The following is a 19889-nucleotide window of genomic DNA, read 5'->3' as shown; positions in this document are numbered from 1 at the left end:
AAAAAGCTCTGGCTTTTTGACACTCTAGTGACTTCAGCTATGCTCTATGGAGTTCAGGTATGGGGACCCTCAGTAGACCACCATGGGAGATCTGGCAACACATATGGATGGAGAGGTATGGAGAGGCCTCTGGTCTCTATGATCGCTCGGATGATTCGGGCTAAGGCCTCAATGCTGCATGAGATTATCCGAGCCGAGCTAGCCGCCCCACCCCTCGTGGTGGAGGCATTGACTAGATCAGTATCATTTATACACGGCCTATGGGATCTCCCCAGGGACAAATACCCTTGGCTTGCCCTGGAGTCATCTTGACAACTAGAGCTACAAGGTGATACAACATGTTGGTATGGACAGATGACAGCATGGTTTCGGTCACATGATTTCAACATGGATGGATTGCCTCTGTTTCAATACTCCCTGGATGCACCCTCCCTGTCTTTCACACGGACGAAGATCACCAAACTCATACGTCAGGATTTGATTCAGCTAGATACCAGGAGCACATGGATACAGGTGACACAAGAGTTGGGCACGAAGATGGCCTTCTACAGAGAGGATTTTCTCCAACTCACGGAGGACGGTTTTGTGACTAGGCCTGCATACATGGATACACACTTATCTCATGGGATACGATGCGCTATTGGGCAAATACGCACATCCTCACATCAACTCCAGATCGAGACTGGCCGTTTTCGGGGGGTGCCAGCAGGTGCCAGGATATGTCACCTATGTAACTCAGAGCCAGAGACAGAGCTGCATTACACATGCCATTGCCCGGCTATGAGATAGGCGGCCGCTTCCACTGCCTGTTCAGAGAAGGTTTCGGACCTTTCTCTAGAGTCGTGAGATACAAGGATCAGAGATGTCTCGGATTGTTCCTGCTAGGGCTGCGCAGACTTAGGGAGAGCTTGCTGAGGACATCAGGGAAAGGGAAAGACAGTCTCAGAGATGAATCACAGATTTCTTTACACCAGCCAGGGGAGAGCCAGAGGAGCAGTCATCACAGCAGATCTCAGAGCCCACCCACACTAGAGGTACGCTGCTCGACCGAGCCACTGAGCTAGGCAGATCTAGACGCCCACGACCTCGGGGGGTCTCCCACCACCGACGAAGGCTGCAGCAGAAGATACAGATCACCCTAGCTCGACATGCAAGACGCCCAACCAGAGTACTGACCATGGAGGAGGTTGATGAGATTCAACAACGACCAATGAGAGATTTCATTTGAACCCACTAACCCCCCCCCCCCCCCCCCGCCCTTTTATCTCGTCTCATTCCCGAATCAGCCTCAGATTCATTTCCTTTTTTTATCTTAGGCTTTTATAGTGTTAGTGTTAGTTCTTTGTAATTTCCGTACTCAGACATGATATCAGATTCACCAGTTGTTTTTGGTCTCATAGGTCATTTTGGCCTTTCGAAGACGTTAATATAACATTTCATTTCATTTTCATTTTCTCACCGGACACAATTAGCCTTTACGTTCTCTTCTGAAAGCTTAAGTGATGGCAGTTTAAGTGACATCTCAGCCTGCACAAGGCACTGCAAAGGCTACTCATCTGAAAAAATCCTGCAGGTGAAAAGTAATCAAATCTGCTCTGGAAATGTCCAAATACAAAGGAAATCTTGATTTTCCTCAACAGCAAGTCCGGTATTCGCTTTCAATGTTTCAGAAGGACGAGTTTTGTCCAAATTTTTTCAAAATGATCCATAGCCGATGGCTTGGTTTAATGCCTACATCTGTGGACTGGGATATTAAGCTCCCTCGACCTTTTGGCAGCTGCAAAACAAAAAAATGTTTCTGCAGTCTGCCTTCGATAACTCTACCATATCATACTTCTCTCCAATAAACTCCAAGAATCTCAAAGAATGGATGAATTAATGTAAACAGCTCAATGCTTTTCCCAATGTTCCTCGCATTTTTAGCATGGCTGAAATCCCATTCAGTGAGTCCACCTAAGGTGTCTTCTGGAAACAGAACAGTGGTTGTTACCTTTTTGAAAATCCTTCATTTTGAAGTCCCACTTTTGAGGTTGCAAGTTTGCCAGTGTGAAACTTTTCTAGACACTATTTTGGAATTTTCATGCTGTCTTTCTTTGTGTTTTTTAAAATGAGGCCAGGGCTCTATTAAAGAAACCCTTGGGCACCTAAGCTAAAAAAACTAATGTTTGCATTCTCTTTTCAGAGAAAGTAACATGCCACTTGAAATGAAGAGACATACCCGCGCATTGGATCTCTTCTGAAGGGCACAATCACTAGAGTATTGAAGGAATCTAAAGTCGCTGATTGGAAAATATATAGAAAAATGCAGGATACCACACAAAGGCAGACAGGGGATTTCATCCTTGATTTTTTTCCCAAATATTGGAGGCTTTTTAGCTGTCAGAATTTTGCTTCTGCAAGCTAACTTAAGAATTTTCTTATGCTATCAGGGTTACAGCATTTTGATTTTTTTTCTCCTCCTGATGGTTCTTATTTGAATCAATACAAAGCCTATCACCTAATGGACTACACATTGAAAAAGGCTTTCTTCGTACCTATTTGTTACCAAAAAAGTCATTCGGCCTGAACTCCGAAGCATCTTCAACATCGGAATGAGCTCAGGATCATGATGAATGTATCTGTAAAAGGATCAAGAACTTTCACATTGGAATAAAAGAGCAGCAAGAAGATAAAGGTTGCATGCCTATTGATATTAAGTAACTGGGATAACGACTTCCTACTCTCATGAAAGGCTAACAAAAACACAGTTGCAGAAAGCCTTCCAGGACTCACAAAAGACTAACGAAGAGTGTCCAGAAAAGTCTTCCTGCACTTCAAAAGACTCTAAGAAAGGAAAGCAATGGATCTCAACAAGACTAGCTTTCGAAAATGACAAAATGGACAATTTGGAATAAGTGCCCTGACTAAATGTGCAATCTTCCAGAGAACAGCATAAAAATATCTAAAAACACCACACAAAAGCACTCTGTATGTTGGCTTGATTTGATAAAGAGATCTTACTTTGCAGGGTTTTGAGCCACTGCCTGTTTGAGCGTACCATCTCGATGGCAGAGATCAATTGCTGCACGGACATCACAGTAGATTGTAGAATACCTGGTTTTGCCAAGAACAATGAAGCAATTAGATGTCTCGTCTCTCACTAGCATCACTGTTAACCTACTAGAGTGTTTTTGCATTGCCATTCTCTAAAAATATAAGTTGCCTCGGGGAGACCTCTGAGACATAAACAGAAAGGAGGTCACAAGTGTAGCAGGCTAGTGGGTCATAAGACAAGGACAGCAGTTACAATTGGCCTTGAGTTCACTATATGTAATGTGCAGCGGAAGTGACTGATGGTGCAAGCTCAGGATGAGTGATCACTAGGTGCTCAAGGTTCCTTTTACTGAAGGGAAGGGAGAGCCTTCCTTGCCTTAATGAGAGAATGTGCAATAACCAAAACAAGAGAGTGGAAAACTGTGAGAGAGAGTGTTGTGAGTGGTAGAGAGAGAGAGAGAGAGAGAGAGAGAGAGAGAGAGAGAGAGAGAGAGAAGATACGACACGAGATGGGGTCCCAAACCCCCCTCCAAGGGCCCCCCTCTCTATTAGAGAGAGAATTTCTTGAGATTGCACAAAGTATGGTACAATGGTTCTAAATGCTGTGATGCTTGACGACGACGACGATGACGACGAGGTCGAGGCTAATGGCTGAAATCTGAAAACGCTAGGGATGCTGATGGAATCTTGCACATGCGGTGAGGCTACTGGGCTGAATTGTTGTCATCGACGACGACGACGGCTGAAAACTAGAAAACGCTAAATGATCTGCTGGCTGAAAACTGATCCGCTGTCTTGGCTGCGATGGAAAAGGCGAGGGAAGTGCTGATCTGCTGTGGTACTGCAGCGGGATGCCGAGGGAAGTAAAAACGCTGCTGCTGGCTGAAAACACTGAGCCAAAAACGCTGATGCTGCGGAGAAAAACGCCATGGGGCTGGTTGGTACTGCAGGCACTGCTTGGTGCTCACGGGTGTTGCTGCCTCCTGTGTCTTCCGCCTGTCTCTAGTTCCCAAGGGCTGCTTTTATAGGTGCAGATAGCTGGGTCGAGAAGCTTCTGGATGCCCCCACAATCCTGGAAGTTGAAAAGTCATTTATTAATGAAATGCTGTTAAGAGATTGTTCACGCGCAGTTGGGGAAAGAGGTTCTGTGCGGTGAAAATGCTTATGCTTGGTGCTACCTACTGATGCTAATGGTAATGGGTTGTGCAATCAGAGGGTATGCAGCTACTCTAAGTGTCTGGACATGCATGTCCTGCGTGCAGCCTCACAAGGTTGCCACAACACTTCCTAGGCTGTCCTAAACCCTAGAAATAGGAGTTACAACTTGTCCACATGCACATAGGGTTAAATGTGCACGTGACATTCACACTCGGTGGACTCTCACTTGGGCAGTGACACTAAAAGTCCAGGACGCGTGGCAGATAGAGGGAGTAGCGGTCGGGAGGACACTGTAGCCAGTTCACCACTACCATAGTTCGGAGATAGGAGTAGCTGTGTTGTTAGAGATATTTAGGTTAGACGCTGGTTGCCTTTTATGTTTTGTATATATGATCAGTTGATTGATATTGGGACATCTATGAGTCATTGAGTTCAAAGTCTTGTGTCCTCAGTCTAGCACTTGCACACCTGCACTCTCCTTGCATAGTTGGAGCCTCGACACCCCCATTGTACTTGTGAGTCCTGGGCTTGGAGCTGATTGTACGGCCAGCCAGTCTTTCTATCTCAATTCATATTGGTCTACAGTGTTTGATCTGTGTGTGGAGTGAATTTTTTGCGTACTACACTGAGGAGCACCCACTGTAGAGAGCACAACATAGAGTTCTTGCGACAGATGCTCTCATTTTTGGCACGCTTGGTGGGACCTAAACTGAAGTCTTACTCCACTCCTAAGTTTACACAGTTGAGGAGCTAGCTGGTCTAGTCTCTTCCCTTGGTCTAGTATGTGGTCTATTCTAGTCTCGTCTAGTCTGGTCTCACCTTCGTCTAGCCTGGTCTAGTCTAGTCTAGCCTAGTCTAGTCTATCCAGCAAGTTCAAGGGTCTTCTTGCCATAGGTTGGATGGATCTGTTGTTGCATGACACATACAAGGCAGTCTAAAGACCGACCTAGTCCTCTGTAGTACTACCACAGAAAGCGTCAGCCCTTCTTCCCTAGTAGAAGTCCTCCACCCCCGCTTCTGCTACCTACTGGGGCATCTGCCTCAACCAACTCGTCACCACCCTCATCACCTCCTCGAGCACACTTTCCACCACCTCTGTTACAACCAGCTCCTGCGCAAGCCGCAATCAAGGAGCTGGCAAGCATTCCGGCCAAGGTCAATATAAAGTTTCTAACTTTCAAGGGATTCTCCACACAGATGCAGACAACCATGTGAGGAGGTTTGTCTCTCTCTGCAGAGGTCGTGGCCTCAACAGAGAAGATGCCTTTTCCGTCAACCTTGGATAGCTTAGCAGACAAATGGTACAGTCAGTTTGCCAATAACCACTTTGCAAATTGGGCGACACTAAGGCAACAGTTCTGTGAAGCTTTCAGACGAGGCAACTCTCAAGAGAAGGTTTTAGATGAGTTGGGGAACTTGGTGCTCCAACCTGATGAGACTTTTGCAGAACTTGTGACAAGCTTTGGTTGCCAAGCTTCCCTAGAAACTAGGAGACTTCATGGTCAAGAATTGGCTGGAGAAGGCTCTGCGTGGTCTCCATCCCCATACCCACCTTCCTTCCCGCCCCAACCATCTTCGGAGCATCAATAGTTACCACAGTATTTCGGTACTTCCCAGCGTACATACCACCACCTTTACTTGCATAGCTGAAGCAGTTAGCTATACCACCACTCTCTGGTCTTGTGGGTATGGAGTGAGATTTCTTGCATATTGCACTGAGGAGCACCCACAGTAGAGAGCACGACATAGATTTCTTGCTACAACAAGGATGATCTATTTTATCCTCACGTGTGAAGACCAAGGAAAGACTAGAAAAACATACACTCATGGCATCACAAGAAATGGTGATATCCTCATTCAAATTGTAATGGTCTCATTGCTAGATAAAACGCAATGCAGCAGCTCTCAAGAGAAAGGGTGTGGATATAAAACATAAAAAGGAACATAGTTGAAATTGAGACGCAATCTATGTGACAGGATAAGGATAAATTCCATTGTATGCTCAAACTGAAATATCAAAATAAGGTCCAGAAACATGCTTCTCATTTGTGACAAACAAAGAACTTGTCCCCACTCTACGACTAAGATGGAAGAGGGGAAACTGATAGTGCACAAATCGAACCTGAAGGCAATCAGCATATAAGAAAAGAGAGAAAAGAGAGAAGGGGAGATTGTCCTGAATTGGTAGTCAGAAAAAGCTACGGTATGCATACTCTGTGTTGAAAGGGAACTTGCTTGTATGGCTGTCCTTATATTCCACAAGCTGGGCAAAAAGATAGGCTTCTGCTAGGGAGAATAGTGTGTCAATAAGAGCATAATCAGGCTCATCGTAGGATTCTCTTGTAAGAGTGTTGCAATAAGTAGCCAAGCGATCTTCACGTGACATCTCTTGAAAGCCATGATAAGCAACCTTCACATATTTATGTCGGTCCATCTGCCAGTACAAACTCATGTAAGTTGGTAATTGATAAGAAAATTACAAAGAACTTGTAATGAGAGAGACCACAAGTATACATGTTTGCATTGATAAATCTGTTTACAGAACTGACAAACAAGCTCAACGTTTGCGACACTTGAATCATTCAATGTAGCTTAGAAATGAGACTGCCCTCAAACAGCCAATCAATGATATCCAATATACCCAAGACCACAACCTTGGGTTTAAGAAAGTTTCTAGCTTACAGAGATTGTGGAACACTAAAATTTTAAACTTCTTGCCTAAAATGGATCTGGTTTTGCAGGACCTAGACACTTGCAAGCACATTTAACCTGACAGACAGCAGCCACAATCAATATTAGTACAGTTCTAGAGATAAGAGTCTTTTATTTGTCATCTTATGTAGGGGTATAAGCAAATCATATGGCCAAAGTATACCAGAACCAATATATACGATTTAATCATGGTGTCAACTTCATTAAATTGTGTTCCATGTACTTTATTGCAGAGAATCAAAAAGATGACTGCACTTCAAGTTTGTTCACAGAAAATAAAAAAGGATCTAGAGTCATACCTTCAGAATATTGCCTCTTTTCTTATCAACAACAAGCCCCCTTACCATGTAGCGCCAATCAAATTTCCAATCAAGCAGCTGCATAAAGTTTTGAAAGCAGACACACGTCAGACTGGAATCATCTAAAACTCAGCAAATGCAATCAATCAGAAGTCGACAAAGTTTGTTGCACTGGGGTAAAAAGAGCATTCCAAGAAATTGAAATCACATGAATACTTGGGTGGGTAATCACATAGAAATAATTAAAAGAAAATTCAATGAGCTGGGAGATATTCTACAATAAAAAAGATATTGCAATTGAGAAAATAATCCGTTGATCAATCTTAATGCTTCCTTACAAGCAGTACATAGATGGGAAACATACAGCGTTGACTAAATTACCTTTACTCATCTTGTGGTTAAATGGTGCTCCTGGAATAAAATGAATGGATGCACATGAGCATAAAAATCTCCCCAACACCACCTTTTCAGAGACTGATCCAACTCACGCCCAAAGATGGAGGGCATAACACACATATTATTCCTCTAGGGAATTGCAGAGCAAGGTAAGAAGCAAGTTGCAACAAACCAAAAGATGCGAGGGGAGCATGGATTACAAGAGGAGGAACGGCATGTGAGCAAACATCCTTCATACTCTTGAGGGACTTTTTTGGCAAGTCCCAGAGTGTCTGATGTAGCTCATGAGGGACAGGTATTGCAACAGTGCTTGGACGCCACTCATGGAGCAAAGCACATTTGAACACCCCTATACTAATTCCTTCTTTCCAAGAAGGAGATTATTTCATGTGTTGCTTATGAAGAACAAAAGAAGGTCTTCCAGATTAAGAGCATTAAAAGTTCAGCCAAGTCCGTCCCAACCAAGTGACTTGCATCGTCAAAGAGAATGCGAATCAAACATTAAATCTCCTTCAGGATAGGGCAATCTATAATGGATAAAGAATCCAACATTCGGTGCATGCGACACATAAGGACTTGCATCAAAAGAGAGCTGCTCCACTTGCAAACCTAACTAAGAAAAGATCAACAATATAGCACTCACATTCTCTTCTGCCAAACCCGGCTAAGCGGATTAGCAACCAGCACACACATTCTGCTGCAAGATCAAGGTGCAAGGAAAGGCCAATTGCCATAAGATTTCTTCGTATGGAGTGATCTAGCAATTGGGAATCTAATTGCATAAAAAGCAAATTGTTATTTTGTAATTTCACCTAAACATTGGAATCACAACAGTCAATGAAGTAGCGTTCTTCTTTGACAATGCCTAGGCTATTTCAGACAACTTTCATTTGATCGTCTGTCAGATCCATTGGAATCTGAAAAGACATCATTCACTTGAAAGCGCTATGGTAATTCTAAGGGATTTTGCCATAAATATTGATTGTACGCCCACCATACTAATGATGGGACATGCTTTTCCCTGCAACCCAAAGGACCTCAATACTAATATGGGTTCTGAACATGGGGCATGGGAAAGAATCTCAACATATCAACAGCAAGTGCAACATATACAAGTCGGTTGCTGGAACCATTGGTTCAATCTCATGCTGATTCAACATGGGGCATGGGAAAGAATCTCAAATGGTGAGACAAATGAAGTCTCGAGCCAATCAAAAATGCAAGATGCTACATCTATAGGTAAAAGATTCTGGAAAAGCTCAAACTTACCCATAAAGGAAAGTGCAACTTTACTATTTTGTAGTGTCAATGAAGCTATAGTAGCATACTTTGGTGATGCATGTTGCCGGATTATACATTGCAACTCAAGAAAAACACTTGCTCTGGAAATTTCCACAAACAAAAAGGTTCCTAGAGTGAGATTCAAGTTCCCTATCCCTCTTTACAAGTGGAAAGTTCTAGGGATTCTGCCCCGCTTGGCAGAGACACTAGGCCCTTTTAATCTTTACAGAAGCAAAGCACACATAAGTTTCCACTGCTTACATCCCACTCCTTTCTACTTTCATGCTTCTCCAATAGCGTTGTTTTGGTGTATTTGCAAAATTGACAGGGCTTGATGATCACAAAAGTTTCATTGCCATATTTTCCTGCCTCATGTCTCATCTATCTAGATGATGGGACAATAAATCTCTACCAAAAAATGTGTGTGAGCATGCGTGCATGTATGTGGTCAAATGGATGTAGGGAGTATATGTGTACACACACAGGCATGCCACCATGCGCATGTGTCTGGCTGTTTTTCCTCTTTTTTCTGTGGTAGTGGTTGTGGGGGTCCTTTTCTCGTGTGTGTGTGTGTGTGTGTGTGTGTGTGTGTGTGTGTGTGTGTTTGGGAAGGGGAAGATGAGAACAAAACCTTGAAAGCCTACAATTGCATGTACCTTCTTTTTATCACAGTTAAGGCATTAGAAAAGACCTCACGAGGATATCCGAGATCGAACACAAGCTTTTTGATGGTGCCATAGTAAGCCAAAGTCTCAAAGGTATCCGGTCGATATTGTGCCAGTGTATAGTCCATATCAAATCCCATAGCTACAATGCTCTTCATATTCAAGGACCGGTTACAAAAAACTTTCTTGCGCATATCAACATTGAACTTCCAACAATCATAAGACTCTCGTTCTTCTGCCAAGGCGTGAAACGGTGCACTAAAAGGTCCATAATCTTTCTTTTTCTCAATGTTGAGTCCTTTGCTACTTGTACAAGCACCTGCAAAAGAAAGAATCTCTCTCTCTCTCTCTCTCTCTCTCTCTCTCTCTCTCTCTCTCTCTCTCTCTCTCTCGTGCAGATGAGGATGGATTCTAGTAGTAGTAGTATTTTGTTCTGGTCTTTTTGTACCCAGACATGGTATCAGATTCACAATTTTGTAACAGTTTGGTCTCATATATCATTTGGCCTTTTGAAGACGTTAATATAACATTTCATTTCTCTCTCTCTCCTCTTTGCAATCAGGCACTGTATCAGATTTACCACTTCTAACCTTTTGGTCTTAGAGGTCATTTTGGCCTTTTGAAGACGTTAGGCATCTCTTCGGATTGGTCCAATCTGTACCAGTTTCTCCCAGGGATAGGTGCTAGGGAGTGAGGGCTGTTTTTAGCTGTGCCCGGCCAGTGTAAGGCAAGTTTCTCATGTCGGGTTGTGTCCAACCATTTTTAGCTCGGGTTTTGGGCTTTGTTCCATGGCCAATTGTGCTCCTACAGGCTGGGAATATTATTACCCAGGCTTGTGATATTTTTTCCTTGTGCCCCATGAGCATTTGGTGCCACTTTCCACCCTATCCCTAGTATTTCCCATTTATCATGGTTGTGGGGAGTGAGGGCTGGGTCGGGCACCCAGGAGTTGGCCCTATATAGACAGAGGGGGGTCACCTCAGTCATCCATTGCAATTGCGCCCAGAGGGGCTTGGTGCAGAGGCAGAGCAGCTAGCGTTTTCCTTCACATCAGCCAGCTTTTTGGCATGTGATCAGCCAGCGTTTTCTTGCTCAGCAGATCAGCCCCAACGTTTTTCATGGGCAGCAGATGCAGTGCTCAGAGATAATCTCTATGGTGCAAACTACACTACCACCTCATGACAGCCTTTCACCGGCCTTGTCCCAATGCACTAGCAGGTTTCCTTGACTGAAATCTAGATCCACATCTAGATCTAGCCAGGAGGAGATACACCAGATTTATGCTCTCAAAGCATGTTGGAGGCGATGTCCATGTGGAGACCGTTTTTACGGTCTCGTGTGTAGGAGCAATTGGCAGTGTCAGTAGCAGTCGCAATTGTGTACACCTCGGGTCTATCCATTGGCCATGTCAGTTCTATGCCAGACCACCCTTGGTGTAAGGTGCAGCGGAAGTGAATGTTGAACTTTGCTCAAGATGAGTGCTCCGAACTGTGCTCAAGGGTTCCTTTTACTTACGGAAGGGAGAGCCTTCCATTCCTTTAGTGAGAGAGTGCAATGGACACAAACAAAGTGAACATTGTGAATGAAGCTGCATGAGACTGAGAGATAGAGAGAGAAGAATACGACACCAGAATGTTGTCAAAAAACCCTCCTCCGAAGGCCCCACTCTCTATGGCGAGAGTGGTCTACTATTGATTGCACAAAACTCTACAATGCTTGGACTTGCTGACGATGTTGACGACGACTAGACGGGCTGAAATCTGAAAACGCTAAGGTATCTGCTGAATTCTAACTCTATGTCGGTGATGACGGTGATGACGACGATGCAACGATGATGCGCTGAAAAGCAGATGTTGAAATCTGTGTTTTCCGGGCTGAATCTGCAAACTTCGATGGATATGACCGTGCGGCGAAGATTTGCTGCGGGAAGGTGAGATCTGCAAGGTTCGGGACTTCTACTGCGGTGTGTCTGCTGAAAACTGAAAACGTTGATGCTTCTGATGATCTTGTCGCGATGAATTTGCAAAACGCTATGTGCTGATCTGCAAACCAAATACGCTAGGGCTGAATTTGGGGCTGCTGCAAAAACGCTAGGCTTCTGCTGTCTTGCTGTTGCTGGGCTGCTATGCAATGCAAAAATGCCAGGGCTGATCTGGGTCCTGTTGTTGCCAGGGACACTGCAAGTGCAAAACGCTGGCTGATTTGCACTGCTGAAAACGCTGGCTATGTCTTGGCTGAAAACGCTAGGTTTTGTTGCCCGGGGGAGGGGGGGTCTTGCTGAGAAGGTGCACTGTCGGATGTCTGGTCCCTGCTGCCTATTCTGCTAGAAAGTACTAGCGCTAGGTTTCTTATGTACTTTACTTGCTAATTTGCCCTACCTAGTTCCCAACAAAAGTCACTTCAAAATAATAAGTGAAAAATGTCAAAAATAGGGAAAATAGGTCTATGCACTGTAAAAATGCTCCTGATGGGTTCTCATGGAAATTTGATCGTCATGCTGTGTTGTAAGGTGCAGCGGAAGTGAATGTTGAACTTTGCTCAAGATGAGTGCTCAAAACTGTGCTCAAGGGTTTCTTTTACTTACGTAAGGGAGAGCCTTTCGTTCCTTTAGTGAGAGAGTGCAATGGACAAACAAAGTGGTGACACTGTGAATGAAGGTGCTGAGACTGAGAGATAGAGAGAGAAGAATACGACACCAAAATGTTGTCAAACCCTCCTCCGAAGGCCCCACTCTCTATGGCGAGAGCGGTCTACTATTGATCGCACAAATCTCTACAATGCTTGGACTTTGCCGACGATGAGGACGACGATGAGAAAGCTGAAAAGTGGATCGAAAACACAAAGAAAGGAAAATATAAGATGCCTGAAGCCACAACGACATCCACTATCATCAATATGACAATTGAGGAGCAAAAGAGAATGACTAGAGCCCTTCATGTGCGTGTTACAAGTCTCAACGACAGTGGAAAAGTAGAAGAACCCACACATACAGGTGCTTGGAGAGTTGGCAAGAAGGAAAGTGATGAGAAAGGAAGGCCCAAGGAAAGAGCACTCATTATACGTTTCCCTACGCTAGAAGCTAGGAAGGAATTCCATAAAAAAGAGACCAACACTCAAGCAAACTGGGATATTTTTGGGTGATAACCTCACTCTCACACAGGTAGCACACATGCAAGAGTTGATGTCAGAGATCAAGGCGGCGAAGGGGAAAGGGATAATTGCTTTCTACAGGGGAGGGAGAATAGCGGTGTTGGAAAAGCGCACCGCATGACGGTGCGAGACCAATGGGGGGGTATCTGACAGATTTAGGGACTGCACATGGACTGGCCATTCAAAAACTGATGATGTGGCACATGCTGACGCGGTAGCCACTACGGACGCCCAGGGATTGGGTTGACAGAGTGCTTACGTGGCAGCATGGAATTTGCGCCGCAGGTTACGTTGATGACGTGGCAGTTCGTACACTATACAGAATTCCGAAAATTATGCTGGCTGATTTTATGAGCAGCTCTTGGGACAACCGCTTTTGAGTGAGAAGCTTTTTAATTAATGCTTTTGGGGCTCCGCTTTTGGGCATCCCTTGTACCAATAAATAAGTGGGCTAAGCCTCACTTCTCAGAGCATCTCGACGCAGAGTCTGAGAGTGAGTGCCTGCCTACTCTCTTGTACTTCAAACACTAATTAATATAAGAAGAAATACCGAAAGGGGTGCCAGTCTTTGGGGCCAATACCTCTAGGCACAAAACTATGCGGGGCCGTGTCGTCTTTGTGAACTGTTTTGAAGTAAGTCTCTATTGTGTCGCGGTAGAATCTTGACTTGGGGTGTCCAAGTTTGTTACAGTGGTATTAGAGCGTGGCCAATTTCTCTTCTATCGAGAAATCCAATATTGTAAGGTGCAGCGGAATGAATGTTTGAACTTTGCTCAAGATGAGTGCTCCGAACTGTGCTCAAGGTTCCTTTTTGTTCTTATGGAAGGGAGAGCCTTCCGTTCTTAATGAGAGAGTGCAATGATCACAAACAAGTAAATGGACACTGTGCGTGAAAGTGTATGAGACTGAGAGGTAGAGAGAGAAGAGAATACGACACTAGAGACGTTGTAAAACTCTCCTCCGAAGGCCCCACTCTCGTCGGCGAGAGTGGTCTACTATTGATTGCACAAATCTCTACAATGCTTGGACTTGCCAAGGATGAGGACGACGACGAGACGGGCTGAAATCTGAAACTGCTAAGGGCTGAAATCTGCAAGTCTTTATCGGCTGAATTCTGACTCTATGTCGGTGACGATATCGATGGCGATGATGCGACGACGACGCGCTGAAAATGCAGATGCTGAAATCTGCGTTTTTCCGGGTTGAAACTATAAACCTTGCGGAAATTGACCGTGCGGCGAGGAACTACTGCGGGAAGGTGAGATCTGCGAGGTTCGGGACTTGATCTGCAGTGTGTAAAGGCTGAAAACTGAAAATGTCGCGGGGAATCTGTCGCCGGTTGTTCTACAAATGCAAAACGCTAGGCTAATCTGATGTTCTGTTGTCGCCGGAATCTGCAAGTGCAAATCGCTGGCTGATCTGGTCCAAAAACGCTAGGTGGTTGTTGTGGAGCAAAAACGCTAGGGCTTGGGGTTCTGCTGAGAAGTTGCCTGTTGAGCGAGTGCTCCTGCTGCCTCTTCTGCCAATTAGTGCTAGTCTACGTTTGCTTATATACAAACTTACTCAATTTGCCCTATCTACTTTCCAACAAAAGTCACTTAAAAATAATAAGTCAAAAATAGGGAAAATAGGCTAAATGCACTGGAAAATTTCCCTGAAAATTTCTGTTGGGAATGCTTATGATCATGCTGTGTACAACCAAGAGGATATGCATCTACACTAAGTGACTGGGCATGCACGGTCTACGAATAGACTCACAAAAGTGCCAAATCACTTTTAATCTAGACTAACTTGACTGACGGAACCCTTGTTATCGAAGTAGCTTGTCCACGGACACATAGGGTTGGATGTGTCACGTGGCATCCCCTCCTTTTCAAAGTGAGGTACTGATACCGAACTGTATGGCGTCGAGGGAGATCGCCAACAGCATCCGAAATCCTGGAAGGGACTTTTCGCCGTCCACTCGGATGTGTGGGTCGTGCGGTACTTGAACTTCATAAAGGTCTGCAATGCTTGCTTCTTTGGGCCGTGCCGAAAGCGACGATCTTCTGTGGCTTCTTCAATGCTTCAACTTCGCCGAGTGTCATGCTTCTTTCTTCTTCAAGAATCTCCGTGGCTGAAAATTCCTGAAACCATTTCCAACACAAAACCATGAACATACCTATTCCATGTAGGTATACATGTAAAGTGACTGGAAAAAATCTTGTCGTCCTAATAGACTGTGCATGCAATGTAGATGAACAAATAGACGGAGTGTCAAACATTCACCACACATACGCAAACAATGAGATCGACTCTTGTGTTTCTGATCTAAATCAATCAACTGTGGCAATTCACAACGGAAAGGCCCATGCTTGGTGCTCATACTTTCATGTGCTCTTTCTACGAATGTGTCATGCCAAGGAAGAGACATGGAATGTGACGTCCGTGACTGCATACTTTTCAGCTTTGCAAGAAAAATCCGCAGACCGTGCTCATTCATGAGTGAAACGTACTCAACGTACAATATGTCATGCCTAGTAAAAGGGATCGCATAAAGACGCTGACTAAAATACAAGAAACGATCACGAATGAAACACTCGAACAATGCGAGCGTACTAATCATGCGAACACATAATACTTCCTGTAAGGGTTCTTTGGACCTAGGCTCGAGAGCCAAGATCGCTTCTTCTTGAGGGGGTTCTTTGGACCTTGACTCGAGAGCCAAGATCGATCCTTCGTGATTGATCGAATCTGCAACGAGGTTAGCTTCGCTAGAAAAAGCATCCACTAACACATCATCCTTGTGAACAATCACATCATCTTCATGCAACTCATCATGCTTGTGAGAAATCGCATCTTGATCATGCAAATCACCATGCTTATTATTGTCATTCAAATCATCATCATGCAAATCATGTGTGTCTTGCTGTGGAGAAGTAGAGACTGAGAGAGTCTCCTTTTCCTGATTCTGTGCAAAGTGCGTCTGCACTTGAGAAAAAAGTCGCAACATCTCTTCCATGTGTCGGTCGTTCAATGCCTTTCTTGCTTTCTTCTCGCGATCAAAATCGGCTTGTCTTTCTTTCTGCTTCTCTTTCTGCTTTGCTTTCTGCCTGTCTGCGATCCATTTCTTCTTTTCTTTCTGCGTGTCTGCGATCCATTTTTGCTTTTCTTTCTGCATTTCTTGCTTCGCATTCTAACTTCCTTTCCATAAACATCTGGTCTAAGGCCTCCATAGGAGTTAGTGCAATCCTTGACGTAGATGGGGAAGGGGGAGGATCGGAAAAACCTCCTTGTGGGGAAAATTCTTCTTCGCCTCTCTTATGCTCATCACCTCCAAGCGAAGTATCCATTCCACTTCGAGTGATGACCATTCTGAAGTCGTGGGTTCTTGTGGGTCCTTGTGGTCTTGGGTTCTTAAGTTCACGAGGAACTTGGGTTCTTGGGGGTTTTGAGTTCTTGAGGGTCTTGAGGTTCTTGAGGTCTTCTTTCGCTTGCAAACCGTGTTTGAGAAGGATCTTCTCTTCACCCGAGTTCTACTCATTTCCGCAGGCGCACCCCTTGGCGGCCTTGCGCTCACACCAAGGTTGCTTTTTCCCACCTCACGTCAATTGGCCTGCCGCTAAGTGCATGGTCCACTCTCAATGAGTGAAAAGAGGCACAAGGGGAGGCTGGGCAAGCCCTTCTTTCCTGGGATTCCTGCCACTCTTCAAAAACACGAATAGGAATCGACAAGCCCAAGTGAAGTTGGGTTCGTGCGACCTCAACAAGCAAAAAAAAAATCTTGTGATTCTTGTGATTCTTTCCTTGAGTGATACAGAACACTGCCAAAGCTCTGATACCAATGTAAGGTGCAGCGGAATGAATGTTTGAACTTTGCTCAAGATGAGTGCTCCGAACTGTGCTCAAGGTTCCTTTTTGTTCTTATGGAAGGGAGAGCCTTCCGTTCTTAATGAGAGTGCAATGATCACAAACAAGTGAATGGACACTGTGCGTGAAAGTGTATGAGACTGAGAGATAGAGAGAGAAGAGAATACGACACCAGGGACGACGTAAACCCTCCTCCAAAGGCCCCACTCTCGTCGGCGAGAGTGGTCTACTATTGATTGCACAAATCTCTACAATGCTTGGACTTGCCGACAATGTCGACGACGATTAGGACGACGACGAGACGGGCTCAAATCTGAAACTGCTAAGGGCTGAAATCTGCAAATCTTTATCTGCTGAATTTTGACTCTATGTCGGTGACGATGTCGATGGCGACGATGCGACGACGACGCGCTGAAAACGCAGATGCTGAAATCTGCGTTTTCCGGGCTGAAACTGTAAACCTTGCGGAAACTGACCGTGCGGCGAGGAACTGTTGCGGGAAGGTGAGATCTGCGAGGTTCGAGACTTGATCTGCGGTGTCTAAAGGCTGAAAACTGAAAACGCTGGTGGTTCTTGATGTTCCGTCGCGGTGAATCTGCAAAACGCTGGTTATGCTGCAGATGCAAAAACGCTAGGGCTGAAAATCTGCAGATCTGTCGCCGATTGTTCTGCAAATGCAAAACGCTAGGCTGATCTGATGTTCTGCTGTCGCCGGAATCTGCAAGTGCAAATCACTGGCTGATCTGGTCCAAAAACGCTAGGTGGTTGCTGTGGAGCAAAAACGCTAGGGCTTGGGGTTCTGCTGAGAAGTTGCCTGTTGAGCGAGTGCTCCTGCTGCCTCTTCTGCCAATTAGTGCTAGTCTAGGTTTGCTTATATACAAACTTACCCAATTTGCCCTACCTACTTTCTAACAAAAGTCACTTAAAAATAATAAGTGAAAAATGTCAAAAATAGGGAAAATAGGCTAAATGCACTGGAACATTCTCCTGAAGGATTCTAATGGGAACGCTTATGATCATGTTGTGTGCAACCAAAGGATATGCATCTAGACTAAGTGACCGGGCATGCACGGTCTACGAATAGACTCACAAAAGTGCCAGATCACTTCTAATCTAGACGGACTGGACTGACGGAACCCTTGTTATCGAAATAGCTTGTCCACGGACACATAGGGTTGGATGTGTCACGTGAGATACTTTTCTCGCGGCACTTATGGATTCTAACAAGAATCAATCGACTTCTTCTGCATCTGCAAATGCAGGAGGAGATCACGAAGAAGATTCTCACGATCAATCAGAGGAAGAGTACGGCCCACCTCGGCCTACTCAGTTTGAGGTCGAAGACATGGAACGTCGACACTTGGTTGACGAGGCAACAAAGCAGATTATTAGAATTGCAAAGGATCCAAAATTTGCAAATTTTTTGTCTCAACAATCCATCGCAGAAGTGCACACCCAGTGGAAGAAAGCCACAGAACCACCCATCAAACCGGCAATCAAGAAACCTCCTTCTCCGAGGATGTTCACAGAGCAAGAATTACAAGAGGTGGTTCAGACATAGATCAACGACTTTTAGACGCAAACAACAAATCCAAAAAGCATGAGAAAAAGCACCAGAAAGGAACTGACTTCCAGGGTTATTTGGGCCGTCAATCTTCTTTTGCATTGACAAGAAAGCAGAAGAAGCGTGTACGATTTGAAGGACTAACCAATTCTTCTTCTTCTTCTTCTTATAGTTCTTCTAGCTCTTCTGACTCGAGCGAAGAAGACAGAAAAGGCAAAATCTTCTCGCAAAGCTTCAGAAAGGGCAAGCAAAAGGCAAAGAAGCCTACATTTCGCCTAGTTACTGACAGTTCTACAGAAAAGATAGTTTGGACTCCGACGATCACATGTTTTATGCAAAGAAGAAGCATTTTTACAGATCCAACCAATATGACTTTCTCGACGATAAAAGCAAGAAAGTAAAAGAATTCAAAGAAGGCAGACACTCGATTAAGTTTGACTCTTTTTCAGGGTTCCGAGATGCTCAGAGGGCTTTGGCCGTCACTCAGCAGTTTGACATAGCTTTCTCTGGAGGGCATTACTCAGAGCATTCCAAGATTCGGAGGGCTACATCTTTCTTCTAGGGAAATGCTCGAACATGGTCCATTCTTCTTCTCATGCAGTAAGCACCAGTTAAATGGTTGAAATTCAAAAGGCTCTTTATTTCTTCTTGGCTGGCTTGGGAGTACGAATGAGATATACAAACCGCTTGGAATCATATTCGGATGACCAAGGGAGATTCTCTGGACGCTTATTGCAAGAGATTTTGGAAATCTTTTCTACAAACCTCTTCATTTAAGAAGGTCTCGTTTAAGGAACAGATTGAGCGGTTTTGCTGCGGACTTCCTACAAAGATCCGAGACTGCTGCATGGAACAAAAGTCTAATTCTAGTCAAGAATTGATGGGTGTCACGTGACACATCCAACCCTATGTGTCCGTGGACAAGCTACAGCACGACAAGGGTTCAGTCAGTCCAGTCAGTCTAGATTTAGAAGTGATCTGGCACTTTTGTAAGTTTGTTCGCAGATCGTGCATGCCCAGGCACTTAGTATAGATGCATATCCTCTGGTTACACACAGCATGACCATCAGATTCTAGTCAGATCCCATCAGTAGCATTTTTACAGTGCATAGGCCTATTTTCCCTATTTTTGACATTTTTCACTTATTATTTTTAAGTGACTTTTGTCGGAAAGTAGGTAGGGCAATTTTGCTAAGTTTGTATATAAGCAAACCAGAGCTAGCACTTTTTGGCAGAAGAGGCAGCAAGAGCACCATTTGCTCAACAGGCAACTTCTTAGCAGAACCCCAAGCCCTAGAGTTTTTGCTCCACAGCAACCACCTAGCGTTTTTGGACCAGATCAGCCAGCGATTTGCACTTGCAGATTCCGGCGACAGTCGAACACTAGATCAGCCTAGCGTTTTGTATTTGCAAGACAACCGGCGACAAATTTGCAGATTTTCAGCCCTAGCGTTTTTGCATCTGTATCATCACCTAGCGTTTTGCAGATTTTCAGCCCTAGCATTTTTGCATATGCATCATCACCTAGCGTTTTGCAGATTCACCGCGACGGAACATCAAGAAACCTCAGCGTTTTCAGTTTTCAGCCTTTAGACACCGCAGATCAAGTACCGGACCTCGCAGATCTCACCTTCCCGCAGCAGTTCCTCACTACACGAGTCAGTTTCCGCAAGGTTTACAGTTTCAGCCCGGAAAACACAGATTTCAGCATCTGCGTTTTCAGCATCTGCGTTTTCAGCATCTGCGTTTTCAGCATCGTCGTCGTCGCATCGTTGTCATCGA

The 19889-nt window shown here is 44.7% G+C and overlaps 1 protein-coding gene across 2 annotated transcripts in view; it reads right to left on the bottom strand.

Annotated features, from left to right (window-relative positions):
- Window positions 1–19889, bottom strand: part of LOC147446090 (uncharacterized) — a 111832-nt gene that overhangs the window by 78726 nt on the left and 13217 nt on the right. For both annotated transcript variants that reach the window (XM_086525408.1, XM_086525407.1), the window contains exons 2-6: window positions 9571–9863; window positions 7203–7280; window positions 6405–6625; window positions 3001–3093; window positions 2535–2618 (exon numbers count right to left, since the gene is read on the bottom strand). In XM_086525408.1, coding sequence (XP_086381534.1) covers window positions 2535–2618; window positions 3001–3093; window positions 6405–6625; window positions 7203–7280; window positions 9571–9863 — 769 coding nt within the window. The remainder of the gene's footprint in view (window positions 1–2534; window positions 2619–3000; window positions 3094–6404; window positions 6626–7202; window positions 7281–9570; window positions 9864–19889) is intronic.

Source organism: Adiantum capillus-veneris, chromosome 12 (assembly GCF_014529385.1).
Source record: "Adiantum capillus-veneris isolate H3 chromosome 12, ASM1452938v2, whole genome shotgun sequence".
In the NCBI taxonomy this organism is placed as follows: domain Eukaryota; kingdom Viridiplantae; phylum Streptophyta; class Polypodiopsida; order Polypodiales; family Pteridaceae; genus Adiantum; species Adiantum capillus-veneris.
The sequence above is the reverse complement of the archived record's forward strand: the minus strand, read 5'-3'. Positions and strand labels throughout refer to the sequence as shown.